The sequence below is a fragment of the Miscanthus floridulus genome, chromosome 5, assembly GCF_019320115.1.
Source record: "Miscanthus floridulus cultivar M001 chromosome 5, ASM1932011v1, whole genome shotgun sequence".
Lineage (NCBI taxonomy): Eukaryota > Viridiplantae > Streptophyta > Magnoliopsida > Poales > Poaceae > Miscanthus > Miscanthus floridulus.
The window spans coordinates 33,017,866-33,039,978 of record NC_089584.1 but is presented as its reverse complement, the minus strand read 5'-3'; the positions used below and the strand labels follow the sequence as shown (position 1 = coordinate 33,039,978).

The 22,113-nt window shown below is 41.2% G+C and overlaps 1 protein-coding gene across 1 annotated transcript; it reads right to left on the bottom strand.

Annotated features, from left to right (window-relative positions):
- Positions 1 to 5,788: 5,788 nt before the first annotated feature.
- On the bottom strand, positions 5,789 to 9,541 carry LOC136451916 (26S proteasome non-ATPase regulatory subunit 14 homolog). The gene is made up of 6 exons (XM_066452598.1): positions 9,323 to 9,541; positions 9,028 to 9,205; positions 7,301 to 7,382; positions 6,569 to 6,745; positions 6,324 to 6,491; positions 5,789 to 6,207 (listed from the first exon to the last, which is right to left on the bottom strand). Exons 1-6 carry the CDS (start codon positions 9,447 to 9,449, stop codon positions 6,016 to 6,018), a joined length of 924 nt encoding a protein of 307 aa, XP_066308695.1. The 5' UTR covers positions 9,450 to 9,541; the 3' UTR covers positions 5,789 to 6,015.
- Between the last annotated feature and the right edge of the window lie 12,572 nt (positions 9,542 to 22,113).

The window sequence follows — 22,113 nt, the reverse complement described above, 5'->3', positions numbered from 1 at the left end:
ACTGGTCATATATTGTGTGCAACCACTATCAATAACCCAATGACTTCCACCGGTCTTGTAGTTCACCTACACACAAGAGATCAAGCTTTAGGAACCCAAACTTGTTGAGGGCCCTTCACCTTCTCAACAAGTGACTTTGCAACCCAAATTTTCTTAGACCTATTCTTGTTGGGAGGTCCTAAGAACATGACTTTTATTTTCCCACTAGAATCCTTTCTAAGCATGTAGTGAGCATTGAAGGCAAAAGATCTAGCATGCTTGGGCAAGGGTTGTGGTGGTGGAGTTTGGCACTCATGGGCAAAGTGACCTTCTTGTCCACACTCAAAACATCTCTTTGGCTTTGACTTTGACTTGTGTTGTTGTTGAGCTTGAGCTTTCTTCTCTTGATTTGCTAAATACCCAATGCCACTTCTATCTATCTTCATGATGATGTTCATAAGTAGCTCACTTTGTAGGTACTTGCCTCTTGTGAACTTGCTTAAACCAATCTTAAGATACTCTTTCTCCAATTTGAACTTCTTGTTTTCTTCCTTGAGAGCATCATTGTTTTTCTCTTCCTTGAGCTTCTTGTTCTCTTCTTTGAGCTTCTCATTCTCAAGGATCAAGTCACCCTCATGATCAAGAGTTTCTTGCACAATAGTGTTGTGGCTTTTGATTTCTTCAAGATCTTTCTTGAGCTTTTCATTGTCATTCTTGAGCTTGACAAACTCATCATAATCATCGGCCTCAACCACTTGCTTGCCCTTGCTACTAGAACTTTGTTCAATGCTCACAATGATCAAATCATCACATGATGTAGCTATATCAATCTTAACAACATCGTTAGTAGCATCATGTGGCTCATTGGATAAGAATTCTTGAGCAATAACAAGATTATCATGATTGATCTTTAGAGTTGTATATTCTTCTTTTAGCTTGTTATGGCTAGTGATGAGCTCATTATGTATCCTCTCAAGCTTATCATGTTTATCTCTAAGCACTTTCTTAGAAGATTTGAGCTCCTTGAGTTTAGATGATATAGTATCATTTGCTTCTCTAAGCTCAATACTAGCCTTTTCCGCCATATCACATTTTGCCAAAAGTGAATCATTCTTAGCTTCTAGCTTTTCATTCTTAGATCTAGTCTTTATAATGATCTTAGTGTATTGTTTTAGCAATCTAGCAAGATCATCATAAAAAGGTGATTCATATTCATCATTATCACTATCGCTATCATCATTACTAGCATGTTCATCACCACTACTATCATCATCATTTGATACCTTGCATTCACCCTTAGCCATAAGGCATAGGTGTGTAGAGGATGATGGCGGTGGTGGCAGTAAAGATGATGAAGAGTCAATGACAATGGCGGCCACCTTCTCGTTGTCACTATCATCATCGGATGAGCCACTAGATGAATCAATGTCCATGAGCCAATCACCGACGATGTATGTCTTTCCACTCTTCTTCTTCTTATGGAAGTCTTTCTTTTTACCATCTCTCTTCTTGTATGGCTTGTTTTTCTTCTTCTCATCTTCTTCTTCATTACTTGAGTCATCTTTCTTGCCCTTGTACTTGTTCTTGAACTTGTCTTTCTTGGGCTTGGTGCATTGGTGTACTAGATGACCAAGTTCTCCACAATTGTAGCAATCCATCTTGATGATTAGCTTCCTTCTAGAGCTAGTGAAGAACTTCTTCTTGCCATCGAACTTGATGCCACTCTTGTTGAGCTTCTTTAGCATCTTGGTGGGTTTTCTCATCATGAGAGCAAGACTTGCATCATCAACTTCATTATCACTTGAGTTCTCATACTCAAGTCTTGCTTTGCCCTTCTCTTGACTAGCTTTGAATGCTAAGTCCTTGTCTTTCTTCTTGATAGAGGATGAGCGATCTTGTGGTGTGATGTGCATATACATCTCATGAGCATTGATCTTTTCCAAGATTTGTGTTGGTGTAGCGGTGAAAAGATCACTTTGATGAAGCACGGTCACAATATGCCCATATTTATCAATGGGGAGGACACTCAAGATCTTTCTTACAACATCGGATGGTTGCATTTGAGTGAGTCCAAGCCCATTGACTTTCTCTACAAGAACATTCAAGCGTGAATACATTTCATTAGCACATTCTTTAGGAAGCATCTCAAAGGAGTTAAGCTTTTTCATGACAAGATGATAACGTTCCTCACGCTCACTCTTCATTCCCTCATAGAGCGCACAAATGTCCGACTATAGTGTATGGGCATCTTTGTGGTTCCTCACCCGGTTAAACACATCTTTGCAAAGGCCTCTAAAGATGGTGTTTCGAGTCTTTGCATTCTATTTCTTGTAATTCACCTCATCGCCATGTAGGTTTGTAGCATCCTGAGGTTTTGAGAAACCTTGTGAGGCGGCTCAAAGTATTCCAACATCTAGGACTTCTAAGTACGCCTCCATGCGAATTTTCCAATATGGAAAATCATCCCCCTCAAAGATAGGAGGAGGTCCATCCCCATGAGACATCTTTCTTTAGGCGGTTAAGCCTAAATACGTGAGCACGAGGCTCTGATATCAATTGAAAGGATCAAGATGTCTAAGAGGAAGGTGAATTGGGCTAATTCTAAATTTCTTTGCAATAATTAAATCCTATCGTTAGCCCAATTAACCCTCTGTGCCTAAAAAGTGTTTCTAATGTTCTATCGCACAAAAAGTCTTGCAACCTAAGTTCCAATCCTACTCTAGCATGGCAATTCTATGAATGTAAAGACAAGTATTGAATTGCTCAAAATAAATGCTCAAAGGAAAGAGAGAAGGAGGAACGCGACGAGGTTTTGCCGAGGTATCGGAGAGTCGCCACTCCCCACTAGTCCTCGTTGGAGCACCCGCGCAAGGGTGTAGCTCCCCCTTGATCCGCGCAAGGATCAAGTGCTCTCTACGGGTTGATTCTTTGACACTCCGTTGCGGTGAATCACCCACAACCGCTCACAACTTGAGTTGGGTCATCCACAAGCTCTATCGGATGATCACCAAGCTCCCAATCACCACCAAACCATCTAGATGATGGCGATCACCAAGAGTAACAAGCACCAACTCTCACTTGACCACAACAAGCCTAATGAGAAGGATGGATGCACACTTCGCTACTCTTGATCTCACTAATGAGGGCTCTCTTTGGGATTCTCAAATCTCAATCACCTCACTAGGACATTGCTCTTCTTGGCACTCTCAAAGGTGTTTCTCAGCTGTTGGAATGAGCAAAAGTACCCCCACACACGAATAGAGGAAGTATTTATAATATGGGCTGAAAAACGAACCGTTATGTGCCTCTGCGGGGTGACTGGATGCTCCGGTCATGTTGACCGGATGCGCCGGTCAGCTCACCCCGAATTCCAGTGATCAAATAGTGACCGAACACGTCCGGTCGTGATTTTCCCTCTCTAGAACCTTACTGGAGTCGACCGGACGCTGGCCCTCAGCGTCTGGTCGCTTCACCTCTCAGCATCCGGTCACTTCCAGACGACTTCACCTTGATCAAATGAACTGATCGAACTCTACGCCAGCGTTCGATCACACCGATGGCAGCGTCCGGTCAGTATTTGACCCTTCATTCACTTTCAACTTTCGAACGTACGTGAATGAAGTTTGCTCCAATGGATCTAAGGACTTTTTAGGAGCTACCTAGTGCTAGGTTTAGCAAGTGTGCACCACACCTAACCCACTAGACTCACCTAGGTCAAGCTATCCGTCCATACCCCCCTTAATAGTACGGCCAAAGGAAAAATAAAGTCATAAACTACTCTAAGTGTCTCTTCAACACCAAACGACACTTAGAACTAGTCCATCCTTAAACTTGTCGTTCATCCTTTGAAAACCAAAATGATTTTCATCGTAGGGGCATGACCACCATGATAGCCCAATTAATCTTCATTACCATGACCTAACTTAATTGCCTCTGCAAAACACACGTTAGTCATAGTAATCTTGTATTGTCATTAATCACCGAAATTCAACTAGGGGCCTAGATGCTTTCACACGCGATGTGCGCCACGTGTCCCCTCTCTTCAAATACTGAGCGCTCGATCCCAACAGTTAAGTGATGACCGGACGCGCTGCTGTGAAGTGACCGGACGCTGGACCACAGTTTTCGGTCATTTCCAGTAAGCATCCAGAGACGACATTTCACGATCGAACATGTCCAGTCACCTTTGACCAGACTCACCCAGCGTCCGGTCAGTCACCTTCTTCATTGTGTGTTGCCACGTCAGTAGGACAGGACGCACCTCATCAGCGTCCGGTCACTTTGTGCCCCAGCGTCTGATCGGTGACCGACGCTAGCATCTTTACTTCTTTTATTGACCGGACGTAGGATCTGAGCGTCCGGTCACTGCGTGATCAGCATGACTAACTCCTTTTCAACTCTATCTTTCTCACCCTTGCTCAAATGTGCCAACCACCAAGTGTATCACCTTGTGCACATGTGTTAGCATATTTTCACAAACATTTTTAAGGGTGTTAGCACTCCACTAAATCCTAAATGCATATGCAATGAGTTAGAGTATCTAGTGGCACTTTGATAACCGCATTTCGATACAAGTTTCACCCCTCTTAATAGTACGGCTATCGATCATAAATGTGATCACACTCACTAAGTGTCTCGATCACCAAAACAAAATGGCTCCTACCATTTATACCTTTGCCTTGAGCCTTTTGTTTTTCTCTTTCTTCTTTTCAAGTCCAAGCACTTGATCATCACCATGGCATCACCATCATCATGTCATGATCTTCATTTGCTTCACCACTTGGAATGTGCTACCTATTTTATGATCACTTGATAAACTAGGTTAGCACTTAGGGTTTCATCAATTCACCAAAACCAAACTAGAGCTTTCAATCTCTCCCTTTTTGGTAATTGATGACAACCATTTCACAAAGATATGAATTGAAATTCAATTGAATCCATGTTGCTTGTCCAAGCATATTTATCATGTGTAAAAGAATATGGATAAGTTTCATGAACTCCATATGATAGCAATTGCTCTCCCTACATATGTGCTAAGAGTTTGGATTGAAGTTTGCACATATGCTTAGATAGAAAGTATAGGAGACAATGTCTACCAAATGATGTTAAGGTATAAAAGATGGACCTTTGAAACGTGATACTAATCGGAGTGCACAAATACACCATCCTTAGCATTATGGTTAGCTCGATACCACTTGGAAATAAAATCACTGATAACCTATGCATGCTAGATTTTTATTTCATCATTCAAACCTATAACTAGCATATACCACACAAGCATTAATATTAAAATTTAAAACTTGTGACATGCAAGCAAACATATGAAATGCACATTCAAATGCATCATACAAGTTCATGAAATGGCTCCCCTACTTGTATGCTCAAAATTTTAATTGATCTCTTTCCTTTGTCATCTCTCTTCTCCTAGTTCTTCCCTTTGTTGTCTTTTCACTATCTTAGTACACTAATATATTTGTTTTTCTCTCCATGTACTAATATCTTTGTTTTTCTCCTTTGTCATCAATGACCACAAAGGTTTAAAAAGTGGATAGGTTGAGATTATCAATGTAGGCAATAGCATCAAATGCAATAGCACAAGGAAAACCAATAGATCACCTAATAAACATTAAAATCTCAAGGTCGTGATCAAAATAGATTGAGTTGTCTTATGAGACTACTCAAATTCTTGTGCTACGGCGAATCGCATGAGAAATTTGGTGTCAATTCATATATAGAACAAACAAAATAAGCCATCTGCCACGGCCCACACAACAGGTCATAATCGCATTACACAATTCTCCCAAGGCAATGACATCACAGCTGATTTCTGAACTCACATTGGCTTAAGCATAACTAGAACACACTTAAGCTTTGATAGAAAAGGCAAGTAGTTTAACAACAATGAATTGTAGACAAATCCATTCATAAACAAACCTTAGGACCAAAATGTATCTGGCGTCAAGCTCACTGCATGTGTGTCATTCCTCGATAGGCTTGAGTGGCTATGTTTCAGTTTGCAACAACAATATTAGCAGACTAAAAGACAACCGTGTCAAGCATGGTTCCTAGGGTCTGAACTATGTTTGATGACATCAAATTCGACACATGTTCTTCCAAATGCTTTTTTGCATCTTGCCGACCCACATTTGCTATCGCAAGTTTCTCAGGTGGCAGCTCGTCCTCCTCTTGCACTGCATTGTTGTACTTGATGGCTAGGTTCAGCATTTCCTAGACAAGAATAGACACAATGTCAATAACAAAAGAAATACTCAAGTATAAAGCATCAACAAGGAGAGAAAAATCATCTCAGTATACAACTAAAGGAAGCTGGGTAGTATAGGCACCTGGACAGTCTGCTCGTTGGTTTTTGAATGAGTGTCAAACCTCTTCAAAATTAGCCCATCGGTCCATTTCTTTTTGTGCAAGTTCAGCAACATTTTCTCCTCAAGCTCATTTTTCCGGTAATTGATTGCAATTGAGTAGTAGTGTCTGTTCAGCCCATGGATAAGAGCCTGATAAAGAACAGATATGGTCAAATTATTTATAAGGAAAAACAAATTCATATGATACAATATTACTTAGTATTTACCTGAATAGATGGCTTATTTAGGTGCCCAACATTTGATGTTGTCTGCCGTGGCTCCTGGCCAAGCATCATGGTCTGAGGATTAATGAGGCGGAATGCATCAATAACCACCTTCCCCTTCACACTTTGGATGGGGTCTATCACAACAGCAACCGCCCTGGGGTTCAAAGCTTCAAAACTCTGACATTTATATATTAAACAAATTTAGGCCTATATGAGTGCACAGTGGTTGGCACTATGCAACTTATCCTATCATTACCAGGATTTTTTATACCCAGATCATATAGATATATAGAATAAGATACAAAACAGATTATGCAAAAAGTACAAAAGGTAGTTGATAGAAGAAAAACTCCAGTGAGTTGGGATCAATAATTAGCCATGTCTCCCATTTTTCTTTTATATATAAATAAAAAAACATGTATCCCTGGCGAGGTTAACTAAATAAACTACCAACAAGATAAGTTGCTGATAACTTTCAGGGAGAAATGGAACCTACACAATGAAGTTAGTGAAACTGAAAACATAGGCAATAGGGGGAAAACGAAAAGATACCTAGTGCCTCCAGTTGATCAATTATAGTATAGCACATTATCATATCCATGTTTTATTAAGAAAAAAGCACATCAGTATTTCATGGAACGACATATAGCAGAGTGGGACAACAACAGCTATCCTATTTTGACAGACCAAGTCAAAAGAACCCTCTTAGAAGACAAGTGGATTTGCATAGACCTGCTGAGTGTTGATATCAACGCCTGATAGCCAGCAACCGAAGCCAGGATGTGAGTGATACCAGCCTACAACCATTTCTGGCCTGTAATAAAAGGGAAAAAAATCTCAACATACTTGTTTTCCTACAGAATATAACCGAGTAAAAACAATAATGATTAATACTAGGGATGCAAGTGGGTTTGTCAGTGAACCCACAAATGGGCCATTTTAAGCGGGTTATTTTGCACAAGCAAACCTACTTGCATACCTGAGTAAGACAGCATTAAGCAAAGAGATTTATGGCCAACAAAAAACATAGTTCATAAACTTTTATGATACACAAGAAGGCGTGTGCCACATGCCATGTATGAGCCACAACAACCTCCCACTGTTTGCGTAATTAAAAAACATGAGTGCATAATTGATGTATCAAGAAAATCAGTGCGAACTCTTCTCAAATATTCCAATTGAATAGCAGCTAAGTAAGTTGCACAATCTAAAGCTGGTAATAATAATTAAAATACTAAAGCAGGCTGCAACATAACAAAGTTCCATTTACAAGTATGAGATGTCAACTTCCAAAAAAACTGTATGTGCAACCAATTTTTAGGGCAATAAGTGCAAACAACTTTTAATTTCCAAAAAAATATATTATGTTTACAAAATATGTTAATGATTAATTGGTAGATACATTTATGCATAGTCTTACAATTAGGAAAAACAACTAAATATGTGGCCACAGATATTATGTCTCAAACAAACCCACAGCAGGGACATTTTTAATAACATTATGAAACATTAACATAATGCTCAGCCCAAACAGGCTAATGCTTAACCCATTCAGGCCACCACAATTTTTCAGTGTATTGATCTTTAACATTACCGTGTGTTTTATAAACTGTTAACTTGCTCTGGAGTGAGATTTTGAAGGATTGTGATCAGACTTCTACAACACTATCATTATCTCTCAAATCATTTATGCAGAAAGTCCATCAGGATCCAAACCATATAACTTGTGGGCACCATCACAGTAAAATATTTGTGGGTAAGATTAGCTTGTAATTAACAAAATTACATGGGTAATCAAAGCATCAAGATATAGACATCATCTAATCTATATATACAACATGAACTTTTAAGAATATAGTCGTATCGAAGACCATGCAAGTCAAATGTGTTAAGTATTTTTTTCCAAGTCAAATGTGCCATGTATTTTTTTACCAAACTTGCTAAGTAGTAACGCCATTGCCAATGCCAATTGTTGCCCTGAATTTTTTTCTATTTTCATTTATCTTAATCTGGAAGGGCGGGCCTGGTGCAAGCGGTAGAGTCTTACCGCCTGTGACCGGAAGGTCCCGGGTTCGAGTCGCATTCTCCTCGCATTGCACAGGCGAGGGTAAGGCTTGCCACTGACACCCTTCCCCAGACCCGCACAGAGCGGGAGCTCTCTGCACTGGGTACGCCCTTTATTTATCTTAATCTGACAAGCTCAGATTAGGGTGGTACTTCAAAATTACTATGCACAAGAAGCAAAGGCCTCAATTTAATCCAAACAAGAAACAACATCGCAACCAACAGACACATATCTGGACCTCGGTGCAGTTCAAGAGCATGATCCTACACAATTTTACTAACTACTAGTACGAGCAAATCAAGCACTAAATGTGAACCAATAAAACTAAAAGTTGAAAGGAAAAAATCATGCATGGATTACAGATCCACTGAGAGAATCATCAGCGGAACCCTACCTGCCGGTCTGCTTGAGCATGTCAAGCATGTTTGTCTGGAAGACGTGGTCAACGGCCTCGACACTGACCCCAGTCCCGCTCTGCGGCATGGCGAAGACGTCGACGACCCTGACGGTGTAGTCGTCGACGAACTCGCCGAGCATGAGGCCCATGACCTCCATGGGCACGCCCGCCCTCCCTGCAACCGAAACCACGCGTCAGGCCCGAGCGCGAGAAAGAAAGCGGGGGGGGGGGGGGGGGAACGGAGACGAACCCTAACCCTAGGTTCCAGGGAAGAGAGGGAGGATCCACGCACCGTGCTTGAGCATCTTGAGAAGCGCGAGGGAGGAGATGTAGACTTGCTCGGAGGAGTCGAGCAGCGGCGAGTCCGTCGGCGGTTGCCCCATGCCGGAGGCGCCGAAGATCCGCTGCAGCCGCTCCATCTCCGGTCCCGCCGCCTCGCCTTGCTCAGCTCTCTCGCTTCGGCTGGGTTCGTTCGATTTGCTTGCGACTAGTGAGAAAAAATCGTGGGTTGGCTTGCGGCCTCGGCCGCCGTTTTATTAAATTTCTTTCTTCGACCGCACGCCTTGTGCCGGGACCAGATCGGCCACCGCTGGGCCGGTTCGGAGTACAAGCGTGGTCTGGAAGCAGGCTTTTGTCCGGAGAAAGAAAGAACAAGATGGCACTGGTTCGGCCCAGTATTGGCTTGGCTGGGTTTTACGTGGGCTGCCCCCGAGACGCTATCCACTTTTGGGCCGCAATTTTATTCTTGGATTGGACCACCGGACCGCGCTTCACTGCAAAGCTCTATCCTCCTACAGTCGTACTAGTAGTCGTAGCAACTTTCCAGCTAAAAATTAAAGCTACTACTAGCTTCCATAGAAAGAAAATGGAAAAGGAAAGCTACCAATCTGTATCTTTGGCCTTTTGCCCCCCTCATATCCGAGAAACCTGGAACTTTGTTGTAGGCAATTATGTATGAGTTCAAGCTTTGCCCCTATTTTAATTTAGAGTTTTTAATAATATCGTGGTTTATAAACTATTAAGATTTTAGAGTGCAATGAAGTGTTTGGATGCAGAAAACTTTATACTCTCTTCGTTCCAAATTATAAATCGTTTTGACTTTTTCGGTTCACATATTTTGCCATGTATCTAGACATTCTATTATATTTAGATGCATAGTAAAATAAATGTGTCAAAAAAATCAAAGCGACTTATAATTTAGAATGAAAAAAGTAGATGTGAAAACGAAGTGTTGTACTTTGGTTTTTTTTTAAAATTATGAAGTATTTGGATGCACGGTCTTTGTAGATTTGGAAACTACGGTATTATGAAAACTATAGTTTTTGGGCTCTTTTCTTCGCGAACGTGCTTAGTGCGTATTTCATTGAGAGAGAAACAGTTTTACATCACCACAGTGGGTCCCCAGCGAGATGCTAGAGACCCCTTGGCACAAGAACAGGAAACAGACCAAAGAGCAGCAGATATTGTTCTAAACTGTTGTTTTGCGCCTCTATTGTTATTATAAAACTAATGTTTGTTGCACCGATACTACGCTTCTCAAAAACACGGCATTTCAAACATTGTATGGTCCTTGTCTGGAAGGTGTTCATCTGGCGCATAGATGGACGGAGGGTCCGATGATCCTAGAATCAGATTGTCATTCGGTGGTCACTAAACTCAAAGAGACCACTCGTGTTCGATCGTCGATTTGGCAACTCATTGAAGAGGCGCGTGCGGTTGGGGTCAGTTGTGTAGGTGTTTACATCAAAATTTGAAAGAAGAGTCACAGAGACTCGAAAGCTTCTAAGATTATGTCATCAAGGAATCAATTGTATGATCGGATTAGATGATTTGAACGCGAAATTGGAATCGGCTTTCTTCAGATAGCGTCAGCGGATAATGACAAATGTTATGATCGGCGTCAGGACGAGACATGTTGGACTCTATAAAAAGAAAAAGATTATAGTCCAAGTTATCTTAAGTTAGGAATGTTTTCTCTAGGTTCAAAAATTATAATGAGTCAGTGCTTAGACAGGAGTCATACATAGGACTCGAGTATAAATATCAAACCCCGACTATTATAAAAAAGACAACCATCAATCCAATATATAAGTCATTTACTTTTTTGGCTCCGGCCACCCCTTAGGAGTAGGAGTAGAGTAGATCTCGGCGAGTTCTTCAGCAAATACGGCTCCATCGATCCGGTCGACCTCCACTGCTTGTTGTAAGTATCGTCATGACTTATACCTCTGTTCGTACGGCTGTATCGATCCGGTCGACCTCCACTGTGACTTTGGTATAAGTTAGTTATCGATTCTTACCTAGTTCAAGTATGGCTGTATCGATTTGGTCGACTCCCACTGCATGAACTAGATCAAGGTCAAGTTATCGGCTCTACCTTAGAATGACAGTCTTTGGTAGATTCATTAAGTTACCGATATTGCTTATTGCTTTCATTATTCATCTAAATTACAGTAATATCACTCTGTCCGATTGGGATTTATCTAGATCGGCCTTATATCCTGTTTAGCCCATCGTTTGTTAATCTAAAATTGATCTAATCTGTACATTAAACGATGAGTTATGTTTTATCGGCTGTTTTACATCAATCTTGATCGTGCATAGCGCACGGTTAAAGCATGTTGCGTCTTGAGTAGATTTATTAGCTAGCGAAAACCGTTCCATGACCCGTTATCACGGACTATGTGATTCTGCCTCCCACCCCACTGTTAGCACCGTAAAGTGGAGATCGTTATTCGGTAGATCTATTCCCGATAAGGCATGATTTTAATTGTGCGCTATGCCTGAATCGACTGTTTTAGCCGATATCGAGTGCTTTCACGAGTAATTCGCATCACGAGACCGTTGAAGTAAAGATAGGTTGAAAGATGTGTTAGCCCCATGATCTTATTATTGTATTACGGCCTATATGATTCTGCCTCATGCCCCACTGATATTAGTAATGAGTTAGGGTCGTTGAGTCTATTGTTATTTCTACGGCCTGCATGATTCTGCTGCATGCTCCACTGGTCATAGCGATAGATGAGATCTAACATGTTTATTAGATTTATCTTTATTAAACGGTTAAATGGTGTTGAATTATTTCTTTATATAAAATGGGTTCGGTTGCTTGTAATCATTGGCTCAGCATAAACCAATCATTGTTGACATCTTATTGACATTGATTAATATCTACTCAAATAACGATATTTATCTTGAATGATAACTGATTCTTCTTATACAACCCAATGAGCTTTAACTGATTTATTCTCATGAATATGGTGGAATCGACTGTTTAGTCGATCTCCTTTCAAATTGACTCTTAGAGCCACACATTCGGGACTGTCTGGCAACACTGGTAAGTTTCACCCTTAATTACTGATAAGCTTTCTCTCCTTATCAATTACAGGGTCAAATTGACTGGTACGTCTTGGGAGGAGTGCGTAGGATCGACCATCCCTACGCTGAAGCTAGGCGGATCTACAGCTCCATCGAGTAGACCCTTCCGGCTTGCTGCGTGTGTCCTCGGCACGGGACAAAAATTCTGTGTCGACACACGTTTCTGGCACGTCTGGTGGGACCCCACAATTGTCATGGCGGTTTACAACAACAACGACATCCTTATGCTGCATTATGAAGATCTACCTGATGAGGATAAGGATATCATCAATAAAGCTACAGAAGAGTTTCAGAACAAATGTTTGTTGTCCTACACCAAAACATGTGACAACATAATTGTTCAGAAATTTCCACTACCAAAAGTTCTACTACATAGGTAAACAGATACAACTGAAGATAAAGACAGACATTTCTTTAAGAAAGTTATAGACAAATCTGTTCATGATGCCATATCAAGCCATAACGAAGCTTTCGTGGACATATTCCAAAACGCCATGAGAGAGGCGATTCATGGATTTCTAGTTGGTCAAGGCGGACCGGCTTATTACAATATTCCAGATCCGTCGACCCAAGGGACTAATCAAGTCGGTACCAGCCATCAAGAAGCAGGACCAGCTGGTAGTGGTGATGTCTAGATAGTTCAGGGTTCATCTGAACAGGCTCAAGGAACTACTATAAATCAGACACAGTACAATCCTGGATCGTCAGTACAGCATGTGCAATAGCCAATGGGGCAAAGTCAGAACCAGGTGATCAATTTTGGTATATCGGGCCACATACCATCGTCGGCTCAAAAAATAGCACCATCAATTCAACAATTCAAAGGATCCGTAGAGATATAGATCCTTATGTCTACAATCAGAGACTTCAAGCAATAAGCCAGCAAAGGGCCCAGCAGATCGAGATTCCACAAGGGGTATTACTATGGCATGGATTATAACACCCTTTACATGATGCCAAATCCAGGATACTAAGGCACATGGGATTTCAATCCATAGATAGGTCAGCAGGTGTAAAGAAATCTAAATCCGTAAGCTGATGAATTACTGCTAAGGATGACCGAGATGATGAAGAATCAGTTCAGTCTGAAGCCAAAAGGGCTGACATTTTCGTACAAATGCCCATATCCAGAATGGTATAATTTGGTCGCTCTTCTCACAAATTACAGGCTCCCAGAGTTTACTAAGTTTACTGGCCAAGACAGTACAAGCACGATAGAACATGTCAATCGATATCTTACATAATTGGGTGAAGCATCGGTTGAGGATGCACATCGAGTTCGTTTCTTCTCCTTGTCCTTATCAGGGCCAGCCTTCTTTTGGTTTTCATCATTGCCAGTCAATTCCATTGTCAATTGGGCTGACCTAGAGAAGAAATTTTATATATATTTTTACACTGGGACTGGAGAAAAGAATATTACCGATCTAACAACTATAAGATAGAAGACTAATGAATCGGGCACTGAATTTCTTCAGAGATTCCGAGAAACCAGGAACTTGTGCTTCTCCTTAAACTTGGCCGATGATCAACTAGCTGCTTTAGCTGTTCAAGGAATGCTACCGATGTGGAAAGAAAAGCTACTGGGACAAGAATTTGACAACTTGGGTCAATTGGCTCTACGAGTAGCAGCGCTCAATAGCCAATTCTAGAGTATGCGCAGAGATACCCGGTTCCAGAAGAGTACCATAGTAGCCAAAGCTTATAATCCATAATCAGTCGATGACGGCTATGAAGATGAAGAAGAAGAGGTTGATGCGGCTGAGTTGAATTAGGGCAAGAAGACAGTGATGGTGTCAAATCCTTAGAGAAGAGGAGTTGAGGAGAGCTATGACTTTGATGTTACCAAATCAGACAAGCTCTTCAATTTCTTACTTGAGAAAGGGCAGATCAAGTTGCCCAATGGTCACGTCATGTTGCCCCCTGATCAATTAAAGAATAAGAAGTTCTGCAAATTCTATAATGCTACTTCTTATTCCACTAATGAATGTAGAATCTTCCGGCAGTATATACAGAGGGCTATTCAGCAGGGGAGGCTCAAATTTGATACGCCTCGGAAAATGAAAGTTGACGATAATCCTTTCCCAGGAGATCTAAACATGGTTGATGCTGGGCTATTCAAAGGAAAAACTAAGGTCTTAACATCAACCAAATCAAAAAGAGTTGGAGCAGTCAATCCCAAGATGCAAATATCGGCTGACGAGTACAGAGAGATTAGGAGACGTCGTGCCGAGCAAAAGAGCCGATACGAGTAGGGAGAGACGTCAAAAGCAGAGACGACAAAGCCACAGGTTACATCTCGGATTCTGTTGAATAAGTGGCAATGACAGAAAGAAAAAGATTATCAGCGTTGGTTAAGGGATCAAGATAACCGATAGAAAGCAACCATCGGCTAATAACCGATAGAAAGCAACAATCGGCTAATATCCAAATAGCTTTTCTATTGTCATCAGAATTCAGAGTCAATGGTGAAAGCCAACAGCCGATCCAAGCAGTTGGCTTTGAAAATTTGTATTAATGAATAATCCAATAGATGGTACAGATGGCAAACTAGGACATGGCTTCACGTCGGCCGATGAATTAGAAGAAGTAGATATTGGTCCTGGAGATAGACCTAGGCCGACATACATAAGTGCTAAGTTGGATCTGGAGTATAAGCGAGAATTAATTGATTTATTAAAGGAGTTTAAAGACTGCTTTGCTCGGGAATACTATGAGATGCCTAGTTTAGACTGGTCAATTATTGAACATCGGTTACCAATCAAACTTGGATATCGACTATTTAAACAAGCTCCAAGGAGATTCAACCCAAACGTGCTTGATGATATCAAAAAGGAGACTGAAAGGTTACTGGAAGTAAAATTTATCCGACCGTGCCGATATGTAGAGTGAATATCGAATGTTGTCCCTGTATATAAGAAGAATGGAAAATTGAGGTTTTGCATTGATTTTAGGGATCTGAACAAAGCCACACCTATGGATGGTTATTCGATGCCGATAGCTGATATGTTAGTAGATGCAGCAGCCGGGCACAAGGTTATTAGCTTCATGGACGATAATGCAAGATACAACCAAATTTTCATGGCTGAGGAAGACATAGCAAAGATCGCTTTCAGGTGCCCCAGCGTAATCGGTCTATTCGAGTGGATTGTGATGACCTTTAGTCTAAAGAATGCCGGTGCAACTTATCAAAGGGCGATGAATTACATTTTTCATAAGTTGATCGGTAGGATTGTTGAGATCTACATCGATGATGTGATTATAAAATCCAAAGGGTACAAAGAACACCTGGCTAACTTGTGTGAGACTCTAGAATGCACGAGGAAGCATGGCTTGAAGATGAATCCTAATAAGTGTGCTTTTGGAGTATCAGCCGGACAATTTTTAGGATTCATGATCCACAAGAGAGGAATCGAAGTTGGTTAGAAAAGCGTGAAGGCAATTGATGAAGCAGTTCCCCCGACTACCAAAGCAGAATTGCAGTCTCTGCTTGGTAAGATTAATTTCATCAAAAGATTCATTTCAAATTTGTCAAAAAGGATCCTGTCGTTTTCTCCCTTGTTGAAGTTGAAAAATGATCAAGAATTCAAGTGGGGTGACGTACAACAAAGGGCGTTTGAAGAGATAAAAGAATATATGAAGTGTCCACCTGTGCTAGTCCCTCCTCAGCAAGGTAAGCCATTTAAGTTGTACATATCGATTGATGACAAGATAATTGGATCGGCCCTGATGCAAGAATTTGAAGGAAAAGAGAGAGTTGTTTTCTATCTGAGTAGAAGACTACTAGATCCAAAAACGAGATATTCTCCCACCGAAAAATTATGCTTGTGTTTATATTTCTCTTGCACTAAATTACGACACTACTTATTATCGGTCGAGTGTATAGTTGTTTCCAAGGCTAATGTGGTTAAGCACATGTTATCAATGCCAATATTGAATGCAAGAGTGGGAAAGTGGATTCTTGCGTTATCGGAATTCGACTTGAAGTACGAATCGGCTAAAGCAGTCAAAGGATAAGTAATGGTCGATTTTATCACCCAGCATCACAAGCCAAGCATTAGTTATGTAGAGTCAATGCCTTGGACGCTGTTCTTTGATGGGTCATCATGCAAGCAGGGTGGTGGCATTGGTATTGTTATTATTTCGCCACGGGGGGCAAGTTTTGAGTTTGCTTTTCCGACTGAACCAATGATCACTAACAATCAAGCGGAGTATGAAGATATTCTCAAGGGACTTCAACTTCTTCACGAAGTAAATGCTGAAGCAATTGAAGTATTTAGAGATTCATAGTTAATTATTAATCAGTTGGTCGGTCTGTATGAGTGCAAAGAAGAGACTTTGAAAGGATATTATGGTGAGTGCCAAAAGTTGCTCAAGGAGTTTCTTTGTATCTCTTTCCAACATATTCCAAGAGCACAAAACCAAAAGGCTAATCGTCTAGCTCAAAGTGCATTAGGACATCGAATGTTTCAAGAAGTCTTGAGTAGTGAAACATCAAGTAATGATTGGAGAGTTGAAATAGCCGATTACCTTAGAAATCCATCTTAGAAAGTTACCAGAAAGCTAAGGTATAAATCAGCTAAGTATGTTTTGTTAGATGATCAGTTATATTATAAAATAGTCGATGGGGTGTTGCTCAAATGCTTGAACCAAGAAGAGGCTAAGGTGTTGATGGGTGAGGTGCATGAAGGGATATGTGGAGCTCATCAATCGGCTTATAAGATGAAATAGGTTATTCGTAGAACTGGATATTTCTGGCCAACGATACTGGAAGATTGCTTTAAATATTACAAGGGGTGCTAGGACTGTCAACGTTTTGGTAATGTCTAGAGATCGCCTGCATCGACCATGAATCCAATAATCAAATCGTGGTCATTTCGAGGTTGGGGAATTGATTTAATTGGCTAGATTTTTTCCGCTTTCAAGCAAAGGACATAAGTTCATATTGGTAGCAACAGATTACTTTACTAAATGGGTTGAGGTAATTCCTTTGTAAGATGGTAACCTCAAAAAACATGATTGATTTTGTCAGGGAACACATTGTGTATCATTTTGGGATTCCTCAAACCATAACTACCGATCAAGGGACAATGTTCACATCAGAAGAGTTTGGGGATTTTGCTACCAGTATGGGAATCAAGCTATTGAATTCCTCCCCTTACTATGCCTAGGCTAATGGCCAGGCAGAGGCGTCCAACTAGATTATGATTAAGCTGATCAAGAAAAAGACCGAGGAACAACCAAGGAAGTGGCATTCAACGCTAAATGAGGCGTTGTGGGCATATAGGATGGCCTGCCATGGATCAATTAAAACATCACCTTACGAACTTGTGTATGGCCATAATGCAGTTCTTCCTTGAGAAGTTCGGACTAGATCGAGGCATATTATACTACAGAATGATTTGTCAGCTGAAGTCTACAAGAATCTTATGATAGACAATTTGAAAGACTTGAGTTGCCTTCGGCTGCGTGCTCTTGAAAATATCGAAGCCAATAAACTGAGGGTTGTGAAATATTACAATAAAAAGGTCAAGATTAAGCGATTCTCTGAAGGAGACTTTATCTGGAAAGTGAAATTTTCGATCGGATCAAAGGATAGTAAATTCGGCAAATGGTCACCTAACTGAGAAGGACCTTATCAGATCAAACGGTGTGTGCCTGGTAATGCTTATATTTTGGAAACAGTAAAAGGAGAGGAAGAATTTGGCCGAGCAATCAACAGGAAGTATTTAAAGAAATATTATCCTAGCGTTTGGATCAATACTTAATAAGCGATCTATTTGGTCGATAGCCTTAATAGCCGATATCGGAAAGGTATCGTCTCCAGTGCAAAAATGAACCCAAAGGAGTAAAAGCCGATACAATGTGTATCGCCTATAGAAGCAAAGCAAACACGAACGAGGTGATGGGTATGAAGCACGAAACAATCACTCAAGGAGAGGAGGTTGTTTGCTAAACGTCACCTATTATAAGCTATGGGCCAGAAAACAATTTGCCTACTATATCATCGGCCAGAGTATTGAAAGCTACAGAGTTGGCGGCCCTCATAAAATCCTCAACCAAGCGCTCATGCTCCCTAGGGTACGCTACGTCCGAAAAACCATGGGGAAGAAGCTGAAGATTAAGGCCCGAATGGGCTTGTGCAGCAGCCAACGCCATGACGAACGCCATGAAGGATGACCTCCCTGACACGATTCAGGATGTCATGCAAGCGAACCACCAGAATGGTGCCCCTGGCATTGACAAATCCCACCACATGATCCGCCGCTGATCGAAGACTCTCCAACTGAGCAGTTAGATCTAAAATATTCAAGAAAAGAGTGATCAGAAATCTTGAGGGCAAAATTAAGAAAAATGGAGAGATAACGGCAGACATCTCACCCATAATTCTAGCTTCAGCCCTGGCCAACCTTTCTCTCACCAGACCGACCTCAAGGGGGATCGGTCTTCAATCATGGCCAAAGCCAATTCCGCTAGGGAGAGGCAGTTGGCTAGATGCTGGTCGGTTCGATCGATGGAGGCTAGCAGATCGTCATTATCGATCTGTCGCCTCAAGTAACAAGGAAGCTGGCGGCGAATTGGTGGCAAAGATGACCCCGAAGGCTAGGTGGAGCCAGCCCTCTGACCCGAAGCGATGAGAGTACCCCAAGATGCATCCTCTTGGCGATGAAGGCATTGGCATGATGATGCAGATCCGTTGAGGGCTTCTTTAGCAGACCTCTTGTTCTCCATGACCTCGAACCTACGAAAAGGTAGGAAATATACTGAACACGAAAAAGTATTAAGACGACATGGGTTGTTTTTTGATCCACAGCCATAGCCTGTATATATAGCCCAAGAAAGCGAGAAGATAGATTTCAATGGAGGTGTGAAATAGAAATTAGAAACAGAAAACAGATCAATGCTTCGGAAATTCAGGGGATGGATAATGAAGAGATAACGGACTCGAATTTATTTCTTCCCCAGATTACAAAATATCGTGGAAAGGATACATTGACCAGAGATTAACCCACCAAGACTTCTTTGGATTGAAGGGAGTCTGGATTTTCATAAGGCCGAAACTCATTGCGAACCGAGTCACATTGGCCCATCGATAAAATTATACCAGAGAAGAGGAAAGGTCGTCCGCCTAACATATGCTCAGTAGATTTCTCGGTAAATTAAGAAACTATGGGAAAGAAGCCTGAGGCTTTTCCGGTGGGCATTTGGAGGAGCAACAAGGGGAAGGTGTCCACACATTCTAGCCCTCACAAAACACTAGAACAGCTTTGTGAGCATGGAGAGAAGACTCAGGTGATATTACAAGAATTCTTCTAACTACAATGGCTAGTCTTCTTACTCAACGAGGCACTAGAATAAGTGACACAATCACCCTATGCACAAGAATTCTTCTAACCACTTAAGATCTTCATAAGATAGACCATAGAGGGTCCAACGGAGTTGGGAGCACTCGAAGATGTAGATAGAAGAGAAACATGGCTGAATTGTTGAGTCACTCTCGCTAGGGTCGGATAGATATTTTATAGCCAGCCTAGAAGGACGAATCCAAGTGCCCGTGAAGCAATGATGCTCTCGTAAAAGTTTTGAAGCATGGGCTCATAAACTGGCATAGACGGCGACAAATAGTAGACCCTAGATCAAGATTCTTTACCCGTGACTGTGGACCTATCGGGGACACAGACGTGATAATTTTGGAATAAAATTTCTTTTATCCCAAAATTGGGGGGCATGTGTTTACACCAAAATTTGGAAGAAGGGTCACAGGGACTCGAAAGCTCCCAAGATCATGTCATCAAGAAATCAATTGCATGATCGAAACCAGCTGATTCAAATGCAAAACTGGAATCGGCTTTCTTCAGATAGCGCCAGCGGATAATGACAAAGGTTATGATCAACGCCAGGACAAGACATGTTGGACTCTATAAAAGGGAAAGATTAGAGTCCAAGTTATCTTAAGTTAGGAATGTTTTCTCTAGGATAAAAAATTGTAATGAGTCATGCTTAGACAGGAGTCATGCACAGGGTCCGAGTATAAATATCAAACCCCGGCTATTGTAAAAAGACAACAATCAATCCAATATACAAGTCATTTACTTTTTTGGCTCCGGCCACCCCTTAGAAGTAGGAGTAGAGTAGATCTCGATGAGTTCTTTAGCAAGTACGGCTGCGTCGATCCGGTCGACCTTCACTGCTTGTTGTAAGTACTGTCATGGCTTATACCTCTATTCGTACGGCTGCATCGATCCGGTCGACCTCCACTGCGACTCTGGTATAAGTTAGTTAACGATTCTTGCCTAGTTCAAGTATGGCTGCATCGATCCAGTCGACCCCCACTGCATGAACTAGATCAAGGTCAAGTTATCGAATCTACCTTAGAATGGCAGTCTTTAGTAGATTCATTAAGTTACCGATATTGCTTATTGCTTTCATTATTTATCTAAATTACAACAATATCACTCTACCCGATTGGGATTGATCTAGATCGGCCTTATATCCTGTTTAGTCCATTGTTTGTTAATCTAAAACTGATCTAATATGTACATTAAACGATGAGTTACATTTTATCGACTGTTTTACATCAATCTTGATCGTGCATAGCGTGCGGTTAAAGCATGTTGCGTCTTGAGTAGATGTATTAGCTAGCGAAAAACGTTCCATGGTCTGTTATCATGGCCTGTGTGATTCTGCCTCACACCCTACTATTAGCACCGTGAAGTGGGGATCGTTATTCAGTAGATCTATTCCTGATAAGGCATGACTTTAACTGTGCGCTATGCCTAAATCGACTGTTTTAGTCGATATCGAGTGCTTTCACGAGCAGTTCGTGTCACAAGACCGTTGAAGTAAAGATAGGTTGAAAGATATGTTAGTCCCATGATCTTATTATTGTATTATGGCCTACATGATTCTGCCTCATGCCCCACTGATATTAGTAATGAGTTAGGGTCGTTGAGTCTATTGTTATTTCTACGTCCTGCATGATTCTGGCTCATGCCCCACTGGTCATAGCGATAGATGAGATCTAACATGTTTATTAGATTTATCTTTATTAAATGGTTAAATGGTGTTGAATTGTTTTTTTATATAAAAGGGGTTCGGTTACTTGTAATCATTGGCTCAGCATAAATCAATCATTGTTGATATCTTATTGTCATTGATTAATATCTGCTCAAATAACGATATTTATCTTGAATGATAACCGATTCTTCTTATACAACCTAATGAGCTTTAACTGATTTATTCTCATAAATATGCTGGAATCGACTGTTTAGTCGATCTCCTTTCATTTCGGCTCTCAGAGCCGCACATTCTGGACTGTCTGGCAACACCGACAAGTTCCGTCTTTAATTACTGATAAGCTTTCTCTCCTTGTTAATTACAGGGTCAAATTAACTGGTACGTCTCGGGAGGAGTGCGTATGATCGACCATCCCTGTGCTGAAGCTAGGCGGATCTACAGCTCCATTGAGCAGACCCTTTTGGCTTGCTGCGTGTATCCTCATCACGGGAAAAAAATTCTATGTCGACAGTAGGATTGAATTTTCTCTGATTAGTAGAGTTCAGAATAATTTGGCGCATGATTTAGCGCAATTTACTATTAGGCCTAGGGAGTGTTAGGTGTTTTTTCTTGTTTTCTAGAGTGGATTGCCACACTTGCTTGTAAAGACGAAGAGTAATATTGGAATTGAAGAATGATTACAGAGACCTT

Bases quoted from the DNA above. Each gene is read 5' to 3' on its own strand.
- LOC136451916 (XM_066452598.1), bottom strand. From the start codon at position 9,449: ATGGAGCGGCTGCAGCGGATCTTCGGCGCCTCCGGCATGGGGCAACCG. The intron at 9,206-9,322 runs GTGCGTGGATCC...TTTCGGTTGCAG, and splicing joins TCTCAAGATGCTCAAGCACG to GGAGGGCGGGCGTGCCCATG. The intron at 6,746-7,300 runs GTCTATGCAAAT...TATAAATGTCAG, and splicing joins TTGATATCAACACTCAGCAG to AGTTTTGAAGCTTTGAACCC.